This window comes from Ambystoma mexicanum, chromosome 2p (assembly GCF_040938575.1).
Source record: "Ambystoma mexicanum isolate Mex_15411 chromosome 2p, UKY_AmexF1_1, whole genome shotgun sequence".
NCBI lineage: Eukaryota > Metazoa > Chordata > Amphibia > Caudata > Ambystomatidae > Ambystoma > Ambystoma mexicanum.
The window spans coordinates 1352720810-1352745124 of NC_090923.1; the positions used below are offsets into that span (position 1 = coordinate 1352720810).

A 24315-nucleotide genomic window follows, 5' to 3' on the forward strand; every position below is an offset into this window, starting at 1 on the left:
GCTCCCATGCTGGGGCCGGGGCCTTCACCGGCGGGAATGATCGGAACAGTCCTTTCATAAACTCCTTCACCAGGGGATGAGACCACAGAGATGATCGCCACGGGGTTCTGGTGTAGCGGGAAATCGCCGCTAGATGTATCTTGATGGAGGCATGAGTTAGCCCCACCATGGCCAGCGACAGTAGGTACAGCAGCACTTGAGGGGCCGTAATCTGCAGAGGGTTAATCTTCTGTGCACGGCACCAGACAGAGAACCTCTTCCATTTGTGTCCATAGCACTTGAGAGTCGAGGACGCCCTGGCCTTTGCAAGCATCTCCTTGCAGTCCGCCGGGATATTGTACCCTCCAAACTCTAGTGCTGCAGGAGCCAGGCCTGCAAGTTCAACGATCCCGGGTCGTGGTGGAGGATGGCGCCTCCTTCTCTGGCGAGAAGATCCGCGTCCGTCGGAAGTTTGACTGCCGGGGGACGCTGACATGTCCAGAAGTTCCGGGAACCAGATCTGCCTCGGCCATGCCCGTGCGACAAGGATCATCCTGCACCAGGACCGTCTGAGTTGATTGATGAGTCGCAACGGCAGCGGTGGGAACACATACAGGAACAGGCCGTCCCAGGAGAATGAGAAGGCATCGCCCATGCTCCCCTGCTGAGGAAACCTGGGAGTGAACCTCCGGCACTTGGTGTTCGTCGCAAATAGGTCGATCTGGGGATTGCCCCATCGTTGGAATAGTAGATCCACTTGATCCTGCCGTAGTTCCCACTCGTGGTGCGAGCGCAGCTCCCTGCTGAGTGAGTCGGCAATGGTGTTTTTTATTCCTGCCAGATGGAAGGGTACCAGAAACATCCCTTGGGCGACGGCCCAGTGCCACAGATCCTGGGCTTCCTTGGATAGGGCTGGGGATCTGGTGCTTCCCTGCTTCCAGATGTAGAACATTGTGGTGGTATTGTGGGTGAAGATCCTTACTGCCTTGCCCTTGAGGGACGGAAGAAACAACCTGAGGGCCCAGAACACGGCTCAGAGCTCCAGGTCATTGATGTGTAGTGACCTCTCCTCCGGGAGCCAAAGGCCTCTTGCGTGGAGATCCGCGGTGTGCGCTCCCCATCCCTCCACTGAGGCGTCTGTCGTCACCGTCTCCTGATGTGCCGGGGTCTGGAAGGCCATACGCGCCGCCTGATGCGTGCGGGTACCCACCACCGGATCGGTCTCGTTGAGCGATATCCTGTCTTTGAAGCTGCCCGCTGCTTGCATCCAACAGGCCTCGAGGAACTCTTGCAGTAGACGCAACCGCAGCCTGCACAGGCGCACGAGGTAGATGCACAAGGACATCATGCCGAGCAGGGACATGATGGACCTTACCCTGGCCACGTCCATGGTCGACAGCCTTTGCACCTTGGCCAGGATGGCCTTCGTCCTTTCCTCTGACAGACAAGCCAATCGCGCCACTGTGTCGAGCCTGGCTCCCACGAACAGAGCGACTTGCGAAGGTACCAAGTGGGATTTTGCGAAGTTGATCGAGAATCCCAGATCTGTGAGCAGTTGGACGGTCTTCGCTGTGTGCACGATGGCAAGTTCTCTTGTCTTTGCTCGGATGAGCCAATCGTCCAGGTAGAAGTAGACGTGGCTCCCCTGAAGGCGCAGCCGCGCCGCCACTGGCGCTAGGCACTTGGTGAACACCCTGGGCGCCGACTTCAATCCGAAGGGAAGGGCCTTGAACCGATGGTGTCACCCGTGAACCACGAATCGCAGGAACTATCAATGTCCTTTTAGAATGGGGATGTGGAAGTAGGCATCCTCCAAGTCCAGCGACGATAGGAAGTCGCCTTCCTCCAGCTGTCCCAGTATGTGCTGGAGGGTGGCCATCCAGAACTTCTGGGACTTTATGAACTTGTTCAGACGACGAAGGTCCAGGAGGGGTCGCCAGCCGCCGGTCTTCTTTCTTATGAGGAAGTATTGTGAGTATAATCCGGAGCCTCTTTGGGACAAGCTCGACGGCTCCTTCTTCAGCAGCAGTTGAGGGACGTGGTTTTCCTTCCTTGCCACGGGTGGAATGCGGGGACACTTCCTTAGAAACTCGAGAGTGTGCCCGTGGGCCAGGGCATCCAGCACCCAATGGTCGGTGGAGATGGACTCCCACACGATGACGAACTTCGCCAGACGGCCTCCCACCAAGGTGCTCAGGTGGGGGCCCGACGCTACGGCCGGTTCAGTCCTGCTTGGCAGCCGCCTTGCCCTCCTTGGCGACGACGAGATCCTCCTGTTTTGCCTCGTCCTCTGTAGGCCTCCTGCGACGAATCCTTTGGAGACACCTTGCTTGCCTCCGGAGTTCCGAAAGGGCGGCCGTCGTCGTTGAAGAACACCCAAGGCCCGAGCCTTCTCCGTGTCGGCCTTGATGGCCTGCAGTGACTCGTCCACTGTCTTGCCAAACAGGTTGTTCCTGTCGAAAGGCATGTCCAGAACCCTGGTCTGCACGTCTTGGTGGAAATCGGTTGCCTTGAGCCAACCACGCTGGCAAAGGCAAACGCTGTTGCCCATCTGGCAAAAACCGGTGTCAGCAATGTCTGCTATTGCCTTCCTTTAGGATCTCCAAGGCCTCAGCCCTCTTGTCGTCCGGGAGGAAGTCCAGCAGGGGAGCGATCTTAAACCACAGCTCCCTGTCGTAGCGAGCCACAATCGCAAGGGCGTTGACCGCTTTAATCGTCGTCGCCGTCAACGAGATGACCCGCCGTCCCATGGCATCCAGTTTCTTCCCCTCGCCGTCCGGCGGGAAGGTCGAAGTTGCAGCTATCGCCCCCACCGCTTTCTTCTTGGCCGCCACAGAGATGACTGAATCCGGGATCGGCTGTGCCCTAAGGCACATGGGGGCGGAATCCAGGACTTGGTACTTCTTGTACCGGTCTCTCTTGGCAAGAGTCGTGGACGGGTTCTTCAGGAGAGACAGCCCCTCGTCCCAGATGTCGTTCAGTAATGGAACCGAGAGGACCGTCTTCCTCTTGGCCTCATGCCGTTGATCAAGGAAGCCTTCCTTCTGTTCTTCCGGGCAGAGCTGGAAGAGCTTGGATGCCCTGGCGATCATGGCGTGGAAGGAGCCAATTTCGTCGGGCGGGGAGGCCCGAGGAGGTGGTGATGGAAGGCCCCCCTTCTCGTCCTTCTCCACGTGCGTTTTGTCTTCATGAAGGCAGAAGAGACATCTAGAATGCTCATCCTCCTTGAAGACATTCTGTAATGCGCATCCAGGGCAGCTCCTGAACAGCTTCGATCCGGGAGTCGTGTTTCCTTTGTCCTGGGCCATGTCCACGCGGGGTAGGCCTCAAAGATCTTCCGGCATCCTCCAAGAAGGGAAACTTCGCCTTTGAGGGGCGTAGAAAATTCCCAAACGGTCCCCGTTGATCGGAAGCAGGAACTGTGGAGCTTGAGGCTCGATTGACTGAAAAAATGAGGTTAAACTCTTTGAAAAATCGCAAAACGCAGTAAAAGCTCAAAAGCTATAGCACGAGGACTCCCAACACTTGAACGTGGGGTAAAAATCTGAAGATGGCTGCCAGAGGAGGAGCTTAGGTAGAGGGCAGTCACTGGCTGGGGACAGTATGACCCAGAGACCAGTGATTGGTTATTAGTAGAAAGACAGTTCACAAACAAAACTGAAACCGATTTTTTCTTTATCGAGGATTCCTAGCCTGATGACGGGGAATATTCATGAGCATGTGAATCCATGCCAGACCCCATGCTGGAGAAACTGGCTGCTTGTAAACACTGTTTTGAAGTTGACCTAACCTGTAGTGCCAGAGACTGTGGAAGACGGAGTGAAGTGAGACTCAAAGGCAAACCCAGGTTGTTATTGTGGCAGACAGACAAGAGAGGCAAAGAGGCTGCCCCTTTTGAAGATAGTAATTAAAGAAGAGTGGTGTGTCTACTTAAAGTGGTTGAAGTACTTCGAAGTATATCTTGTTGAAGCTTGTCTAAAAATACAAATCGCTGAAGCTGTGGTAGTAGCTGAAGTACTGAAGCTGTGGTTGTTTATTGGTTTGTCAGTGGATGCAATATTGTAGTAGTCCAAACAAAGAGGAGTACTGTGAGACAAAGTTGACTGTTCTCATAGTGAATGAAGTAGAAGTGAAATTGCTAAAGTTGACGCAGCAGCAATGAGAAGTCAACAATACCATTGTGAAGCCCAAAACTGTAACCGAAGGAATAATAACTGTTAACCAAGAACTGGTAGTTGTGGTTATTGCATTTCTTTTGAACTGTGGCAAGTCTTCTCGAGGAAGGCGACAAAGCATCGTGACTGGGATTACCATTGGTGCTATTTGGATAAAGTGGAAAGTGGATATTTCACCAAGAAGTAAAGATTTGCTAGTGCAACTTTGGTTAAGAAACTTTTACATTGATTTTGGTATTTCAAGAACAGATTTGAGACATTTCTTTCTTTGGTTGAACACCAACAGAACTGACTTTGAAACCTGGGGAAGGGAAATCATCCAGGACATTATAAGGTTATTCAGAGACTGTGAATGTTGTTCTTGTGATGTTACATTGCCATATCTTTTCTTTGTTTATTTGTTGTTTAGTGTGAGAGACAGAGTGTTTCCCCTTAGCTTTGGTTAGGCAGGGAAATCCTCAGCAGAGTAGGGATAGTAAGGCATTTTCAATACATTTTCTTTAAGAATAAAATGGCATATGATAACAAATCATCAAACAGTTGTCCGCCTCGCATTACTGAACCCTCACAATCCCCTCTTAGCTTTAGGAAGGGGTGCATTTTTCCAAACCACTTTTATACCCAAATACATAACACCAATGTGTCCGAGCCTTACTTCTGCACCCTTACAAGTTCCATTGGGATCAGTAAGAAGGGAACAGAAGTGCTATTGCCTTTGAGATACAAACATTGTAGGTAGCGGAAGTCACCATTATTTTTCCCCTATGAGAGATTATTTTACTATTGTCTTTAGGAGTGTCTGTGGTTACGTTGGGGGGCCCACAACGCTTTTAGCCATGGTTATTACCAGTGAGTCCGTTATAAATTGCCTTTGAATGAGAAGGGGTTTGCTAGGTGATAGCTTTAATTTCTTCTTTACTCACATGTTCAATGGTATGCATGTGGCAGGGGCATCACATAATGATGTTGTTATTTTATTTCGCTGAGACCTTCGTTCTTTTGATAGTTCTACATTTGTCTCTTCATTCCTCTCCTTCAGTTGATTCTTTTGCCTCTCATTAGCTATTTCCAGTACTATTGACCTCGTCTATCCCTTTCTTCATTTTCTCCACCGCACAAAACATCACAACCTTGGGTGACTCCTGCCTGCCCTTTGTGCCCACAGCACATTTTGCATTGTGCTGAATGCCAAAAATTCCAATCTCACCACTTTTAGGCAGATAAGCAGCTTTTTCTTTCTCTCTCTTCTTTTTATCTCTCCATTCAATCATTGTCTTCACCCAAGCCCTCCAAGGCTGAGGTTCTATGTTTTACTGCTTCCACATTCCTCCCCCTCTACCTCCTCCCATCTCTTTTCAGGATACCCTTCCTAATATCTCTTCATCTGCTTGAAATCTTGGAGTTATTTTCAACTCCTCGCTCACTTTCTCCTCACATATTTCTACCATAGCTTGTTTCTGTTGCTTTCAGCTATTTAATGTCCGAAGGCCTGGTCCTTCCCTTCATTTAATGACACAAAAACTGGTGTCTCCTCTCTCATCTATTTTACTGTTCTTGCCTTCTTATCGGCCTCCCTGCTTCTCATCTGGCTCTACTCCGCTCGATATATAATATAATTCCTCTGTGTTCTCTTTTCTTTATCTTCTCGTGAATCCATTTCCCCCGACTCCTTCTTCACTTCAGTGGCTCTCCTTTTCAATGTTCTCTGCCTCATCTTCGAGTGCCTCCACAGCCTGGCTCTCCTTTATCTCTCCGCTCAAATTTCTTTTTACTCACCTTCTCCCTCTCTTTGATCCCAATCTATTTCCTCTTGCTGTCCCTCTCCCTCATGTGCTAAATCTTGTTTTCGTTCCTTTTCCCTATTGGCTTCAAAACATTGGTACGCTCTTCCTCTCCCCTGCACCCTTTCCTCATTTTCTCTTTTCTGCTGTCACCTTAAATTTCATCTGCTTACCGAACCCCCATTTATTTTTACTTGAATGGTACCAGTCTTCTTTTTGTTAAAACTCTTTGGGGTATAGGGCTATACAAATAAAACAAAAGGTGAGCGATTGTGTCTCCTCTTGAGTATTCTCAATAAAATCTCTTTCTCCAAGATCCGCTGAATGTTTATGTTCACTGATCCTTGGTGGGTGGCCCACAAGCTGGTGGATCAGCTCAGTCTCCTCTGGCCCCCCTCATGCTGTCCCGCGGTATCATATGTTTGAGTGTACTTCCCCCCCTGCTGTGGGGTCAAGTGCAATCACGTCTATCCATGAATCTTTGCAGGAAGCTCACCATGCATTCATAGGAAAATTGTCTTTCTTTTCCTTTGTTACCCTTTCCATCATGTGTAGATTCTTTCTTTTCCCTTTTTGCCCATTGATCATGTGTAGATTCAGATCTGCAAGGTGTTGGTGGAACTTTTGTTCCTGGCATGTGGCCATTCCTTTGTCTGTGAGGTAATATATATCCCTCTTGGTTGTCCTAATAAAATGCTTCTCAGTCCCTGTGGCTGTTGGCCCTTTAGTGTGGTGGAGACAGTCCTTAGCCACTGTATAAACACTAGTGGATGTTGGCTTAACACTGATAGTTGTTTGCTTTAGTGTGGCAAAATGTTCACTTGTCCAGGAAAGGATTGTCGAGAGTGACCTGTGTCTGTGCTCTGTAAAGAGGATAACCCATACCGTGTCTTGGAAGATGGAGGTTCTGGGTCCTGTGGTTGGACTGTTTCTAACGAAACAGACATTTTGGCACTGTTGAGGAGTGACTGTTTTGGCAGCTGTTTGTGGGTCATTGGCATCACATGGTCGCAGTCATGTTTAAGTGGTTGTTTCTCTGGCGACAACTTTTCAGTACCTTGTTTCTATTTATCTTTTAGAGACTGACTTTTCAGTGTTCTGTTCCCCTAATGCAGGCAGCAGAGCCTTCTTTAAACTCTTAGTGGTGATGGCCTTTGCACTCAATACGAGTACTTGGTATGATCGAACCCCAAACTTGGCCTTTTATGCCGACCCCCCAGCCTTCGGGTGGCATTCAGGTCCTTTTGAGACTGTTGTGTGGTAGCTACATAAGAAATGAATGAAGGCAAGTTGGTTTGGAAACCTTGTGCTCGACATCTGGGGTATTCCATCTCCATGTAGTCGGATTTTACCCCACTCCACCAGTGAATTCACTTTAATGTGTTACTGTGCGTCGGATGTGCTTGCCTTCAGGGCTTCCTTGATATATACTGTCCAAAGTTGTTGCTTTGCATTCCTGACTTTTGAGCTTACATTTTTTTACATGTGGCACACCTATCTGTGGGATGGTCTCTAGTTAAGCACCGATTCTGAATGTTGACCTGGGGGAATCATAAAAGGAGTTTTCTCCATCTGCAGAGGTGGCACCAACAATTTGAGACCATGTGCATATAAAGTTAATGTTAGGCAGTCTCAATATGACTAGTCTCTATGAGCACTAGGGCTTGGAGCTGGGATGCCGTGCATCAACGCTGTGTATCGGTGAAGTTTAGGTGGCGCCATGGCATAATGTCTCCCATCGGCGCCACATGCATTCACGCGTTTTCACTTTTCTCCTCGCTCATTCGTGAGCATACCAATTGCAAGAAAGAAACCATCTAAGGGCACAAGTACCAATGGGCACTGTTGGTATCTGCACACATACGGTAGGAATAGTATAATAATCACTCTCCTGTCAAAGCCTACTTTTACTTTTGAACGAAACAACTTTTAATACTTGGGCCCTACTACTAGATTGGGTAATATGCATAGCACGTGACTCAAACAGATTATAAGCCCCAGAAATAGGGGACCCTCGGATAACCTTGATCCTCCCAAGGGCTGGGTCCGGGGATTGTCACTAAAGAGATGCCATAGGAGGCCTGCCACTTTTAAAGGGTTTTAGGGTTGGCCCATGGATCCCCTCCCAAATGAGGACACACAACCCAAAGAAAGTAGCAAAAAGCCACACTAGACTACAGCCAATACCGGGCTGACAGCATTCCACATAGCACGGTCACTGCGGAAGTCCAGCAGGTGACACCTGTGCAAGCAAGGTTTGCAAAGGCTGCAGCACAATTACAAGTATGAAAATTAAGATGCTGGATGAGCTTCAAGAAGTCAGTCTGTGTTGCTGTGCACCTTCAGATTACAAACAGGTGAAGTGAAGACTCAATCCCACCTGCACCAATCAACAAGAGTCACTACTACACAAATGCATCCAGTCACAAAGAGGGTGGTCTGGGAAAAAGTCAGACACAAGCTATGGGAGTTCTGAGAATGGCAGGGTGCAATTGAGTTGGATATCTAGTGGTGGTGGCTGTGATAGAGACACAGAATATAGAGAAAGTTGAGGTAGGGCAACCAAAGAGAAAAATCAAGAGAGGTTGCTGGGAGGGTAGGAAAGAGCAAGAATGAGTGGTAGAAGGAGATTGGGATAAGTAAAATGGTGAAGAAGAAGAGGGGAGGGGTACAAGAAGGAAATTGCAGGAAAAGGAGATTGAAGGAAACTCGAAGGTGTGTGGGGAAAGGGAGCAGAGATTGAAGACATCTGGGAGACAGCTGAAAAGAAATGTCCAGAGAAGAGATTGGAAGGATAGTGGAGGTTGGAAAGGAAGACCTGGAGTAGGACAGGGAGACACCGGAGAGAACGCGGATGTGGGATGGAATACCAGAAGAAGGTGGGAGAAAAGACTGGTGAGGAGGTTGGAAGAAAACATCAAGAGGTCAGAGGAAATCTAGTAGGCGAGAACGAAGGTTGGAAAGAAACTTCGAGAGGAAGAAGGTTTGAAGGAGATATCGGGAGAACGATAAAGATACTAGACATATTAAGGAGACATGGGGGTGGTACCAGGAGGAGGTTAGAAGAACCTCTGAAGCAAAATTTGGAGAAGTTTAGGAGTATCCCAGCGTGAACACTAAAAAGGGTAACCCTGGCAGGGGTGGAAGTACAGGAGTTTAGTGGAACAATGGAGGAGGAGGCAAGCTAGAGAGGACGACAGCGATGATGGGATGGTCGGAAACAGTTCAAATAAACCGCAAGGGGGTGAAAGAATTGAAATAAAGCCTCCTGTGTTCTCCAGAATACCTTCCCTCTTGGTGGAAATGTTGGGGATCTGTTCACTACTGCCATGCTGCAAATTCTGCCCATGTCCATACCTAAAATGAGGGCACAAGTGGGGTGAAAAGACGTCAGATGAAGTTATTCCCTGAACAGAGAATGGGAAGCAGTGGATCGCAGGTGATGAACCAAGAAAACAAAGGAAGTGTGACAGCCCTCAGCACTGAGAGTGCCTTTAAAGTGATGGTCTATGCCAGGGAGGGCACACGGATTGAGATTTGAAGCACTTTAACTATTATAAGCACCAATGCCACAATGATGTTTTCACCCAAGTTTTGCGTTTTATTTTTCTTGATTTAGCCCAACCTTGTAACTATCAATAATACATTAGTTAAACTATAATTTGTGCGTGCCTTGCATTGCTCCTACTTTGCTTCTTGGCATAATTCAAGAGTGACTGTTTTTCAGATATTTTTGTAATTAAAAGTTCCATGAAATAAAGAAATGTTCACTAGTTTTTCAGTTTTTTTTTATCACAACAAAAATATTTTTAAATGAACTTTTACATTTAATGTAAAGGACATTTCCTGATGCACAAGATTAACAAGGGTAGCCTTGAAGGAGTTCACATTTATGCAATTTTAATATTACAAAAACAGAAAGTGAACATTTGAGTAGTCGGCCTAAAGCATTGTCCATGTGATGAGCGTTGTTTTGAGCGGGCAACCTTTGGACACATCCTTTAAGAGGAAGGTCTAAAGGGACATTTAAGTCCTCTATTTGTGGTTGCACCCCCAAATTAGATCTAAGGGTCAGTGTAGCCACTTCACACCAGCTGTTCTCTCTCAGTGTCGAGGCTGAAAGTGGCAGCTGTAATAGTGACTTGGAAGAAAGAGAAAATAAGTAATTAAAATGTTTGCTTTACCTTATGCTTCAGACATCTCAAAGAAAAGTTGTCTTCATTTAATAAGCAACCTGGCAAAGAAAAAAAGTTATGTTATTTAGCATTTTTAAATATGGGGACCCAATAGCTGTACAGCCCACCTATTCACACTTCTCTTTTATAGAAAGCCAGCATGTACTCAGTATTTCAGTTGCATTGGTTACAACCCAATGACAAGCTAGATGAATGGATCTCCTTCTGAGGAGTCTGATAAAAGTGGGGACTGTAAAAGGGGTTGGGGGGTAGGGTGAGTGGACATTCACACAAAAAATAAATTTGACTCACTGTAGTATCTCAATTACTCCTATTCTGTAGATCCTTTACTGACTCATTATACAGCTTTGATTCACGAGAATGAGAAACAATTGCTTTACATTTTGTTACTATAAAGAAATGGGGCAAATGCAATCAAATGGGACCCTTCCGCTCTGGGTACATATAAAACATTACACAAAAGCCGCATGGACCTAGTGCAAATAGGGTGAAGCATTCACCACTCAGTACTGTCAAGTGGCATATGGAATGCTAGAAAACAAACCACTCTCACAATAATGCTCTATAGCCAATAAACAACATCACTTTTAATTAAAAGACCATGTGCCTGCAGCAGCCAGGTGGGAGTTTGGTTATTACATTTCATTTTTTAGTAATATTGAAAGAAAAACCATAGATAATTACATCCTGGGAGTAGTGAAGTTGGGGTGCAGAATATAATTGCAGATCCCCCTTCCCGGACCCATAACATCTTTATCCCTCTAAAGAGATAGCTAATAGGCTTGCACTCATACAGCAAATTGAGAACTTGAAAACAAAAGAGATGCGCTCAGTGAGCCCCAAGGTGAAGGAAGAGGAAGGATTCTATTCCATTAGATTTCTAGTTCTCAAGCAACTTGGAAAATACAGGTTGGTTAAGATGTGAAACATCTCAACCAGTCTGTGAAAAACAGACAATTCAAGATGAACACTTCCCAGACAATCACACTGATTAGGTCAGGAAGTGATTTTGCGCATCTCCAGACCTCTAGGATGGCCATTTCCACATTCATATGTGAGATTCACATCAGAAGTATCTCCACTTCCAGTATAGAGCCCTTTTCTTTGGTAAACACCCATGGCATTCTTGAGGTCAAAGTATTAGCCTGGCAATTAGCAGCTGTACATGTGGAAGGAGTGCAAGTGTTTGCGTTTTTCGACAACTGATTGATCGGGGCCCCATCGAAAAACACAACTGACGGATCATGTGCACAGGACTTAAAATCTCCCAAAATCAACATGAGTGCTGATGAAGAAAAATGGCAGCTCAAGCCAACACAAGATTTTTTTAGTATAGTTTTGTTGCTGTTTGTTAAAGCGCCCTGATGCCTGCGGGCTGCCGCGCTATATAAGCTGACATACATACAAGATCTGATACACACAGGTGCCAACAGCAGGACAGTCCTGGAGATGTTCCTTATGCCACAAGACATGTCAATGAGGCGTCAGGAAATATTGACCAAGTTCCTCACATTTGAAAATAGTTCTGCAAGGCACTAATCCAGATATAAATGTCATCATGTGTCTGCGTACTTCCTTGGGCGAGATTACATTTACATCCTCTGGTGGTCCATATCGACAGCTAATAGACTGCAGCTTCCCAGAATTGCTAAACAGTAATCCCAGTGAAAGAGAACCTGAGTAATATACTGCAGTAGTGGATACAGAAAGACCATTTCAACAATTGATTCGCTTTGAGCTGGCCAGAGCCAATCACTCTAGAATTTGACACCGGCGGCATTGGATGGGGACTGACTTGACTTTCCTTCAACCAAGAAAAACAGGAAGTTGCAATGACACACCACTCCTCGAACTGGAAGAAGTTGGCTGCAATTTCTAGGACCCTATGGTGGTTCCAGGATCAGACCTGGGGTGGATCAGACCTGAAGTAGATCAGTGATAATTGTGGTACTCTTAGTTCTGACTATGTCTTGTATCAACAGGCCTGGCTGTACCAGATCTCAACCACTGCTGAGACTGGAATTCGAGCCAGCTAAGGGGTTGGGCATAGACATTTCTAATGGCAGTCGAACACAGAGGGATGGACAATACCTTGGTAGACCAAACTCAGTAGAGTCCCTAACAGGAATTGACATTGAAGCCACGGATTTTAAAATAAATCTATTTGAGGTTTGGGAGACCAACTGTGAACCTCTTTGCCTCCCCAGAAAATGAGGTACTTCCCACATATTTCTGCAGATTGCTCTGCTAGGAGGAATGGGGGATAAACGCAATGTCACTAATGTGGCTGCAAGTCCTGTTATATGCCTTACCCTATTCTGCTCATATCCAGGGTTTTACTGAAGATCAGGGACTAAAAAGTGAATGACCTTTTGCTGGTACCTTACTGACCAAGGAGACGATGGTTTCAACTCCTACTTTTGAGAAAAGAGACAGACAGAGCACCAACGGCACCCACAATCCCTTTATGCACACTGGTACTTAGGAGAAATATTGCACACTGTGGCAGAGAAACTAAAGTCCTATAAACACATGGCTTATTGATACCAACAGGTAATACCAGAGCACTCCAACTGGGGATCCCCCCTTCCTTTGTCTTTGTGATAATCTTATTGTGATCAAGGACCAATTTTAATTGAAACAAAGTTATCACATGTACTGTTAAAATAAATGAAAATACAAAGTTTAACAAATTATAGATTCAAGTTGTGTGCTTCTTGCTTGCACCAAACTACCAAACTCATATTTGATACAAATACATATATTCAAGTGTTTATACGATCACAGTTAAAATGACAGAAAAACATAAAAAGACATAACTCCGACATCATAGTCAGTGATTTTGACTTAGTGGTGTTTCCAATACGTTTTTGGATATCTAATTGTATCCTTCTTCAAATGCTTAATTTCCTGCCATTTCTAATTCAGCACCGATATTCAGAATTGCCTACAACAAAGGAAAAACCTTAAGTATGGTTGGAATAATTATCCTGCTCCCTCTATTGAGGTGAGCAAAGGTCTCAGTCACTAATCTCTTGTGAAATGCAATCCCTCTTCATTGCCAAATCCTGAAAAAATAAGACCATATAACTAGCAATTCTTCACTAATCCTTTGCAGGGCGGAACTACTACCCCCGTTCTCCTTACCAGACTTCAAGTCGGTCGACAGGTAGTCACGATTCCTCCACCATACACGATTAGCACCAATTTCCTCAGATCTAACAGGAGAACTATGTTGTTAAATTTAAAACCCTTATGTTTGCTTATTTAAATCTGCATGCAAGTGCCAGTCTTGCATGTTACCCATTGCATTTCTGAAACTTGTCTAATGAACTGTGGGGCATCCGACTGGCGAAACTGATCAGGCAACCCGCCAGTGTTGCCAGATTGGAAGAAAAAAAACAAGCTGCATGTCCCTTCAAAACAAGCTGACTACCATATGAATAAGCTGAAAAAACAGGCACACACCTAAAATGCAGCGGATAAGTCACAAAAGTCAGAATCAAAACACTAAATTATAAACATACAGAAAGTACATGAACAAAAATAATATGTTACAAAAACAAAAAAAAATATTTAATCTTGATGTTTTTGGCACCGTCTCATCTCCTCTGTCCTTGCAGTCTGTCGCTACTTTGGCATTTTACGGACAATCAGTGTCTTAAGTTCAATTCTTGTGATCTGCCCCTCTTTGGGCATTTTATTGTGAATTATTGTCTCAAGTTCAGTTCTGTGATCCTCGTCTCCTTTGGCAGTTGTTTGGCCCATTAAATCTCTGGTCTGACAGTCATCTGGGCCGTCACGTCTTTGGTCCTCAGGTCCGTCGCCTCTCTGGTCCGCTGCTCATCTGGTCATCTGACGAGTCACATCTCTGGACTGCTGCTCATCTGGTTTTTCACCTCTCTGGTCCGCGGTTCATCTGGTCCTCTGGGCCGTCATCTCTCTGGTCCGCTGCTCCTCTGGCCGCACAAGCTTTCCAGGTACAACAAGAGGTTTAGCATGCAAGCCAGTCTTTTAAACATTGCATACACCAAGGCTAAGAAAAGAAAACGTTGTGATAGGGTATTCAGACGGGTGTGAAGTTAATGTGGTCGTCTAAATCACTTAACAGATCTCTAAAAGTATGTAGAATGCGTGGCTCGTTTAATCAGTTACTTCAGCATGCGCATATCAGTTTTGATCAGTCTTACTGAAAAAATATTCTTTAAAATGCAGAATTTGCATCACATTTTATTAGCTCCCCCTGCCCTCTTTGGTACTATTCAAACAGTCCATCACACAAGGAATCAATTGCCCTTTGCAATAGTGGGCCACTTTTTAATTGGTGCCAAAGACAATTTTATGCCCCAGTACCAAGGCTGCAGGCAATCAGGACTGGGCACACAAAGAGACCATGAATATGGCAGAGGATGCAGTATATACAACCAACAAAGAACACAAAATATCGACTGGAGCATGTATGGCCAGGGAAAACAATGACACGAGCAATGGGGGCTACAATATATGCGAATGGGCATATGAGGGCTGGTCGTACCCCTTACCAGGCATTGTGGGGACTGGAGATCTGGTGAAAGAACAAGTGGACATGCCATGTCTGTGATCCCCAATAATCTCATTATAATGCACATAGTTTCAGTATCTGGGCCTAAACGTCAGCCTGCGTCCCTCCCAGCTCAGTCTTTCCGAGCTGCTTGCCCACTTGCCTCTCCGGGCTGTTGGGGCCGAGAGCCACCTTAATCACAGCTTTGCCTTGTAAACTGCTGCAAAGATGCATCACCATCCCCGCAATTAAAGGCAGAAGATTCATAAACCACGCCAAACCTCCTCTTTCTAAAACAAACACTCATCCACATACAGGCTCAGACTGGCCTATAGGGCAACAGGTCCATGGCCGAACCAAAAACACAAAATGTTGGTGTGGGACAGTTTTTTGGATCAAAGTGGGCCGCTTTTCTGACCCATGTAGGCCACTTTGATGAGTTACTTACTTCACTATGCGGATAATAGTTTTGACCAGTTTTGCTGAGTAAATATTCTTTAAAATGCATAATTTGCATCCCATTTTATACCCATTTTATACCCCATTGGGTACTATTCAAACAGGGTCAGAAAAGGAATGAATTGCCATTTACAACTATGGGCCATTTTTTCATTGGTGCTTGAGACAATTTTATGGCCCATTGCGACCATGCTCAGTACATGTACACACAGGATAATCGGCCCATGTAAATGGGAGCAAACCGTACCAGGCATCTGTGCACCTAAACTACCAATAGCAATGTTGGTCTGGACTGTGATCGGAGCTCATGCAGAGGAATAGTTTAAGTAGACTGTGCAAGAATCATTAAGAAGAGCAAATACTCTAGTTAATGGTGAAAGAGCAGGAAATATTTGGGGAAAACCTGGTTTAAACTGAGGGATTGTCTTGCAACCTCATTCTTAAAACCTGATAATTTCTGTTCGCCATAGCAACATTTTCTTTTACTTGAACCATGCCCGGCACAGCTCCTGCAGCTACCCTCTGAAAGCAGTTGAGCGGCTGCATCACATGGGATAGTTTCAATGTTAATAGGGGTGTTTATTTATTCATGCAATGTTTGTCGAATACCTGGATATTTATTTATGTAATGGGTGTCGGATACAGGTACCCGACAAACATTGCATAAATAAAAAATCTGGGTCCATGTATCTGACACCCACTGCATAAATATACCGGGTCGTGGCTGAGGACTGTAACTTCCTCTGGTCACCCCTTGCACGGGGTCATCAGAGGAAGTTACAGTTTGCTTTTCCTGCAGCTGTGACCTGTATCAAAGTGAATCAGAGAGTGTTAAGTCTTATGTCAAAGACAACACACGCACACCTGCAGAGGCAAAGCTGCCTACAATGCAGGGACAAAACTATTTAGTCAATAACGGCCCATCATTAGCAGTTTCATGTGCTACATTCTGATTGGAGGGGCTGGTCTTAGCTGCAGGGGGAACTGAACTGGTTTTAATGTTGTGCTTATGAAGAAACAAGAGCAACAATAAGCAGGCAATTAAAAAGCGGGCAAAACCCATGACATGCGACCTGAAAAAATAAAATATATGCGACTTTGGTCAAAAACAAGCCCAAAGTCGCTTATGGCAACACTGCACCCCTCGTCAACTGTTGGTACTACCTATTGCCATGATAACTGCCGGAAAAAGGCTAGGCCGCTCCCCTGCAAAGGTGGCGGCCATTTTTAGCCTAATAGTGGCCGGCATGTCTCTCCTCAAGCGCCAGGGAACCATGTCTTTGCTCCTAACATTATCTGCGACTTCTGATCGTGCAGATATGATTTATTACCCAGTTATCCCCGTTCCCCATCATTCTTATTCACTCTCTTGGCCCGATGCCCCATGTGCACTCATATTGCTGAAAAACACAATTTGTTGTGCGTACAATCCCCAACGTGGTCTAGCTATCTCTCAATTTATACTCCCTCACTTCCACTACTGATCTTTATTGCACCATCTGGGCTTGTCTACGTGTGTGTACTCTGCATTGTGCTACGTTTGTACTATTGAGGTGTGCAACAGTATCCCCTCAGAGTAACTGACCCACATGGGCCCGATCGTGAGCACATCTTTACAATGCATCACATGCATAACTACCAATATATTTCTTCACTCTAAATTATCCAATTAATCTCCCAATATTACTCATTAATCCCACTGGATTCTGAAAAACATTATTATGGGCAGTACAAACATATCCATTGTTTAGTTATGTATAACTGACACATTATGCTGTTGCGTTAAACCTGGTACACTAACTGGTACAATATGCTGTTCTTGTCTCCAGGCGATTTGTGCCGTTCAATGACAGTAAGGAATAAGAATGTGATTTGTGATCATAAAATGGTTACCTTCATCATAAAGAGAGACTACCAAAAATGCCTTCTCCTTGCAATTGATCAAGCCTTTTGAACTTAAGCATCTATATCTTATGTTTAATTCTCTATGTACTCATGGCCTTCCTAAAGGCTTGTCAAGTAGATAAAGAGTCCCGTAATGCTCCCGGGTACTTGGCCCGTTCACAATCTGCACATTAGATAGTTTCATAGACAGAATACTACTGTGCTCCCCCTTTTATTTAGCATCTCTCTTCATGTAATATTATCAATATTGTGAATTGTTTACCTCTCTGCATTGCTGACTAGACTATACTTTACAAATGGTGTATTCATCCATTTGAATCAAATAATATATGGATAGAAATACCTTTGTTTAATATCTTTGTTTGTATTTAACAATCCTTGTACCTACTTAAATCATGTTCCACAGATACATTGTAAAATAAAGTTTATTTATTGGAATATACACCAGTCCATATACTGGGAAAGGCGTTCGCCAGCTAGCTATCTCTTACAAAATTCTTTGCCATTAGCTTGTGTGACGTTGGACCTGTGACACCAGTGACCGCCAGACCCTAATATAGACCATTCTTACGACTTCTTTTAGACTATCTGTAGCGGTTCTCTCTAATTTCTCTCTAATTTCACATCTGTCGCATTTGTTTAGTTCAGATCATCTTTTTTCATCCACTCGTTACTTTCTGTATTTCCCAATTTATATATATATACATTTTTTAAAAACATTTTTTCGAGTTTTGTTGATTTCTACTTATTTCGATTGTTTTTGAATTTATAACCCTCTTGGATTACTCCGGAGCTTATAGCATTATTGTCCTACAGAGTGCGTTCCATCAGGATGCACATCCGTTAGTTTACTTTTCTTTACAGTCTATCATGGCCGCCATGTTACCACTGGATAGACAGGGTCTGTCCTTCCTTTAGTTTTTGTAGTCCGTGCTTTCTCATTGGATCGCACGGAACACATTGCCCTCTTTTAAAATGGTGATTCACGTCGTCATGGTAATGGTGGCCGATGCTTCCGCGTTTACTGTTATATGGCTTTCTCGATCCAACAGGTAAGATCTATAGTAGTCAGTATAGAACAATCAGGATGCTAGGGGCTCCCACCTAGCTCTATTCCTATTACCTCTCTTTTTTACCCCATTTCTGTTATTGTTTTAGTTTGGAAGTTGAAATATCGACCTGTGATTGTGCACGTTGACTGCAGCAATTACGGCACGCAAATAACCATGGTTTTCCTGGCTCAATTTGCGGATTACTGCATGACACGCTAGATCTCATTTGTTTGTACTATTTAGGTACGTTTAAATTTATTTTTTCTTCATCATCTTGCTTTATCTACCCTGTTTTCATCTTTCCGTATCTATGACTATACTTTATCTACATTTTTGTCCACTATATGCTATTGTAGATCCCGGTTATCTGAATTATCTCACTCTAGACATACTACGCGCTATGTGGACGATCGCCCACAACCATTGGTGACTACCTAATACCTCCTCATCTAACTGGACTCGTATACTACACGAGAACAGCGTAAGTCATATGTATCTGGTTGAAAGATCCATTTTATAAAGACCTAGCCTTGTACCTGCCTAGAGATGTTTCCCCCCCGTGTTTGGGATGATTTAGTTATCTGTACATACACAATTACGTTAACCAACTTTTGACACTAATTGGCATTTTTTTACTATGTTTTACACGATTACTGATACCAGCGTCCTATCTATTTCAAATATTCCTTTCCAGATTGAGCTATCTCCATTAAATACTGATCGATTGGTCATTATCATTCATTCTTTGAAGCAGCTTTCTGCATTCAAGATACGCACTACCCCTCGTTTTCTTTGGGGCATTAGAAATTGCGCTCGCATCATTCTACTTCATTAGGTAATTCTGACTTACTATTTCTATTTTTCTCCACACTGTATATTTGGGAAGGCGGACGTGGAGTCATATTGGATCTCTCGCCACTTAAGCCGCATGCTACTCTCTAGGGGCGTACATTTGGGAATTATTGATTTGACTGGTCTTTTTGAACCATTATGGTCCTTATAAACTTTATGAAACACAAATTGATGCAGATGTAAATTTATGAACATTGTGTTGATTGTAACCTTAGAAACAGTTACTTTTTTTATTTAGAGATTCTTCAACCTTTTAGGAATCACTCTTCAACCTTTTAGGAATCACTGTATAATACTATTGGTCAAGTTCTGTTTTTGGTAATATGTATATTTGTTTACAGTCTGTTTAGGCCTAAGAAGAAGAGGAGTCCATCCTCGAAACGCGTCCCCAATTGAAAGCAGACTACTGGCAACATTTCCTCAATTTATTTTCTTTCTCTGTAACAACATTGTAATTATTTTTGTCTTTGTATCCAATGCACAATCCAATCCAAAACAAAATATATACACTTATGTGTTTTTACAAAATTGGTTTTGTTTGAATTTAGTTATTTATTCATGGACATTATTACCTTAATGTTATAGTAGTTGGTTTAGCCAACACATAATAGTGTGCAGGGGACGGGAGGGTTCAAAAGCTTGAATCTTCTCTTTCTTTATTTGTTATGTGTGGAGGTCTTGTGCCAGGATCTCAGTTCCTCCCCCGCACCTGAAAACTTAATTGAGAACTTAATTTATTACCTTCTAAAGTCTACCACATTAGGTGTGCACCTATTTCGGTATTCTTGTTGTGAAGAAACTATCTTTTACAAAAAGCATGATAGATGCCATTCAGTATTCATTCCTCTCGGTGTCAAAGATCTTAATGTTTCTAACAACGCTATCTCGCTCGGTTGAAGTTCCTTGTGCAGGTCACAGTCTCTTTTTGGTATCGTTGTATGTTTAAGAATCGCACATGGCAGTTGTGCAATGTTGTATTTTGCTTCTAGAAAGCATGATGCAACTGAGAAATTTAGGTTTCCGAGTCTGCCTTGTGCTCCGTCCAACATGTCTTGGCCTTGCATGATGTTATCCTTATGTAAAACATGCTTTTCAGGCCATAGACTACGTTGGAGGAGTCACATGTAATTGAGTGTTTTAATCAAATCTTCTTGCCTGAGTAGGGGTGTGTGATAGCATTACCCTTTAAAATGTTGCTGCAATGATGGCAATTGGGGCATGACTGTGTCCCCGTGTATTTCGGCTTAGATTGCCCTTTTTGTTTAAATTCTGATTGTACTAAAATGATTCTCATTGCCAGAGTTTTCTTATAAGCGAAAACTGGTAGATTTGCGAACAATTTTTCTAAGGTCTGATCAGGGTTCATAATCTCCCAGTTCTTTTTCACAATCTGCTTGGTCTTATTGCTCTGGAAGAGTAGGTTGTGACATAGACTAGTGAATTGTTCTCTTTACCCTATTTGGATGTCAATATGTCCTCTCTAGGGATGCACTCAACTTTTCCTGATACTGCCTCTATTAGTTCAGGATTATATTTTCTCTATGAATTTTTCTTTCAAGTTAGCCACATAAATATTACATTCTTCAAAATATGAAATGTTCCGTTGATACCGCTTAAACTGGCTAAGTGGAAAACAAACTTCCATTCGTGTTGGAAGCTGGTGGCAAGCAATAAGCTGTTCCTATTCATGGATTTTGCAACGATCTTAGTTTTGAGTAGGTCATCCTTGCAGTACACTTCCACATCCAAAAGATGAACACTAATCAAACTGTATTTCAAAGTAAATTTGTTAAGTGGGTGCTTGTTATCCATCATTTCAAAGAAGTTCTCCAATTCTTCCAGAGGACCTCTCCATATTCCAAACACATCAACTATATACCTTGTATATAAGTAGGTGTTTATTTTCCATTATTCTCACCTGAACACATTCTCAGTTTCCAAATATAACATTTAATTATTTGCACAACTACGGGCCACAGCTTCCCCCATCCTCGTGCCCAAGGTCTGTAGAAAATATGTCTCCAAACTTAAAGAAGTTGTTCGTTAGCACCAATTTCAGCAGTGTCAAGAAAAAAAAATCTGCCTTGCATGTGTCTGTTACGAGCAGACGCTACATCCCCCATAAGCAGAGTCAGGCAGTGATGTCCTGCCATCCATCAGGGGCTGCTACCCAATGGCGAGCAAAACAACCACACACCCAGAAAGAAGATTGCATCCATAAACGCTGATGCCGTTTTCAACAGACCTAGTCTAAGTGAGGTGTTTGAAGTTTCTGAATCCAGTGTATTCCTTCTTTATCATTCTTGGCTTCGACTCTGGCATGGACAGGAACTAGAGATTGATTACCCTCAGCTTAAGGTGAAAAGATACTGATCAGCTTCCTCTTGACCTTTTGGGCTACTAATATTGGATTGGAGTAACAGACAACCCTTATTGGATTAGTTGATTTTGACTTTCAAGCCTTGTCTGCCATAGTTTCTTTTTGTAGATATTACTGAGATTAATCAAACGTGTCTTATCCTTTTGAGTGCTTCCAACATCTTTTCTGCAGTCCCAACACCTACCTAGTGAATGTTGTCATTCTCCTGGGTCTATCAAGCAGTTGCAACTTCGTGTCATTGGATGAGGGGCTAGGCATATGATTGATTGTTGGGACTTGTTGCACAGGTTCCATCAGGGGCATCTCATTCCCCAGCGATGGTTGTTTGGTCCATGGAATCTAAGCACACCATCAACAGAAAAGGAGGTACTTCATCCCGGACACATCCTTAATTCTGCTGTGAGCTTGTTATCTTGTAATAGGACAGATCCAGTGGAATAAGTGTTTCCATTGTTGTAAATACTGAGCATTTTGTATTGTTTTGCAGTCGGGGGTGCAGGGTTTAAGGGGGGGGGGGTGGAGGAAGAACCTGGGGTTTTTATTACCTAACCTAGATTGGGGAATTCCTGGGAGGTACACATGGTTGGTGGGTGGGTGGGTCACCTCGCCTAGATAACACTACTGGAATTGGTGGTTTCACAAGGTTGGCACATTTCATCCCCCCCCCCCTCCAATGATAGGTCAGGGGGAGGATCACCAGAGCAACCGTCGGGAGATGGGCGACATGGAAGCTGAGAAAAAAAGCATACAGAACAGAGGTCTTTCCGACCAGTTAGCCCTATCCTTTCAGAACATGAGGCACTACCCTGACAGCTACAATAAACAGGGGAATTTTATCACTTGGGCAGGAGGGCAGGAAATAATATTTTACTTCGGTCATTTGGGTTGCAAATGTTATGCAATTCCTTCTAAGGAGGACAAGAAGTATGGACACTGAGGGCATAAGCCATAAGGGCTTTTCGGGATCCATGGGAGGGCATAACACAAGGTGAATTGCTAGTGAATAGTATACTTAGAAGAGTTCCTCCAACACAACATATAGCTCAATCTGGGGTTCCACTGTTGGATCTAGTAACGGCATGAAAGATGTTGCAATAACATCCTTTTGAGCCTACAGAACTGAATGATTTTGAAAATAGTAACACGAAAAAAAGGAAAAGGTTTGATCTGGCTCCCTCTGGGGTGGTTCTAGTGTTGCCCTGATCAAACACTCTCCCTCTCTCTCCTTTCCTTGATTTCAATACTCTGTCCCTCCCAGGGATATGGTGCCTGCTCACCTCTACTAACCTCACTCACCCTTCCCACTTCTCCACCTTCCCTCACACACTCCAGTCGTCTTCCTCTTTTCTCGCACTCCTTCTGTCCCTCCGATGTCCACACTCGCTATTCCTTCCTCACCTCCTCTCTCCTCACCTTTTCCCCACATCCCTCTTCTAACCTCTCTTCTCATCCCTTTCCCCACCTCTCGTCCTTACCCCACTCCTCTACACAACCCACACCTCTCCTCTACGCCTCAATGCCCTAATCTTAACACAATCTCTGCATATGTCGTCCATCTATCACTCCCCTGCTGTTTCACTCCACCCCCGCCACTACTCCTACAACAGCCTTGTACTCACTCTCCACCCATTCCACCACACATGCTCTCAATCACCCTCTAATCCCCTTCCACTTTCTCCTCGCTTTATCTTCACACTCCGCTTTTACACCCTGTGATGAATCCTGCAGAGTCCTCATAGAAACCCTGCCTAAAGTCTCCTTTCAGGTTGCCAGGGGAAGGAAGCCGCTAACGGATCGTAACCCTGGGGGTGGTATTAACCGGGAGGATCACCTGGGAGGAGAAGGGCCTCAGGGTATGGGATGGCTCCATTGGGAGAGAGGTTGTATTTATCTTCTTCCGAAGGGGAGTTTTCTATGATGCCAGATTATTTAATGGCTTGCTGTCAAGGATTCTCTTAGACCTACCCACTTTGTTGGTAGTGAAAACCGTTGTGATCAGCATGGGAAGAAAATATATGGAAAGCAGAGCACTGAGACCTTGGCTTCCAATAAAAGTAACGCTCCCTTAAATCTAGACCAATCATTAACCTCTCCCAAATCCTTCCCTAAAGATGCGTTTACTAGAAAGAGTGAGTTAATTAAAATGGAAGACTGTACGTGTGAAATAAAATCTGCAGTGAGTGATTAGAGAAATGCACGATAACACCATCTCTACTAGTGACATTTACTTGCCAACTGGGGTGACCTGGGCACTTCTGAGGCAATGCACCTTTGCGAGGAGTGCCGCCACACTCTCGTCCGATGGCGTTGCGGTGCATGACTGAGTGTTGAGCTTCGCTTCCAGGTAGAGAGTCTGTCTTGAAGGCACTAGGTGTGATTTTGGGAAATTGATGGCGAATCTGAGCTCTTGCAGACACTGAATGGCGGACTCTATGGCAAGGGGGTAGGAGGGGGCTCTCACTAACCAATCGTCCAAGTACAGGTATACGTGAATGCCTCTCCGTCGCAGGTGAGCCACCACCGGCGCAAAGTCACTTGGTAAACACCCTTGGAGCCAAACAAAGGCTGAAGGGTAAGGCCCTGAATTGGTAGTGTAGTTCTGCCACTAGGATGTGCAGGTAGAGCCAGTGTCAGGTGCGAATAAGGATGTGAAAATAAGCGTCCTCGAGATCGAGGAATGCCAGGAAGTCTCCTTGTTGCAGCTGGGAATTTGTTGAGCACCCTTAGATAAAATATGGGACTCTAAACCCCCCCACCCCCTGTCTTGTTGTGCAGTTCCTTTTTTCTTACCAGGAAGTAGTGGGAGTAGACTCCTGTGGCAGTTCATCCACCTCCCCTTTCACTAGGAAGACCTGTACTTCTTGTAGCAAGATGTGCCGCAACTTTTCCAGCTTGTGTGCTGGTGGAATGTCCGGCGGTATTTTCATAAACTTAAAAGGTGGCCCTGCTGGAGAAGGGATAGCACCCATTTGTCGGATGTGATGGTTCTCCATTGC

The 24315-nt window shown here is 44.6% G+C and overlaps 1 protein-coding gene across 7 annotated transcripts in view; it reads right to left on the reverse strand.

Annotated features, from left to right (window-relative positions):
- Positions 1-24315, reverse strand: part of RAI1 (retinoic acid induced 1) — a 2051579-nt gene that overhangs the window by 105355 nt on the left and 1921909 nt on the right. For all 7 annotated transcript variants that reach the window (XR_011302221.1, XR_011302217.1, XR_011302220.1 and 4 more), the window contains one exon: positions 10120-10169. Coding sequence is in view for 1 of the 7 variants with exons in the window: in XM_069645726.1 (XP_069501827.1) it covers positions 10120-10169 (50 nt within the window). In the remaining 6 variants the exon portion in view is untranslated. The remainder of the gene's footprint in view (positions 1-10119; positions 10170-24315) is intronic.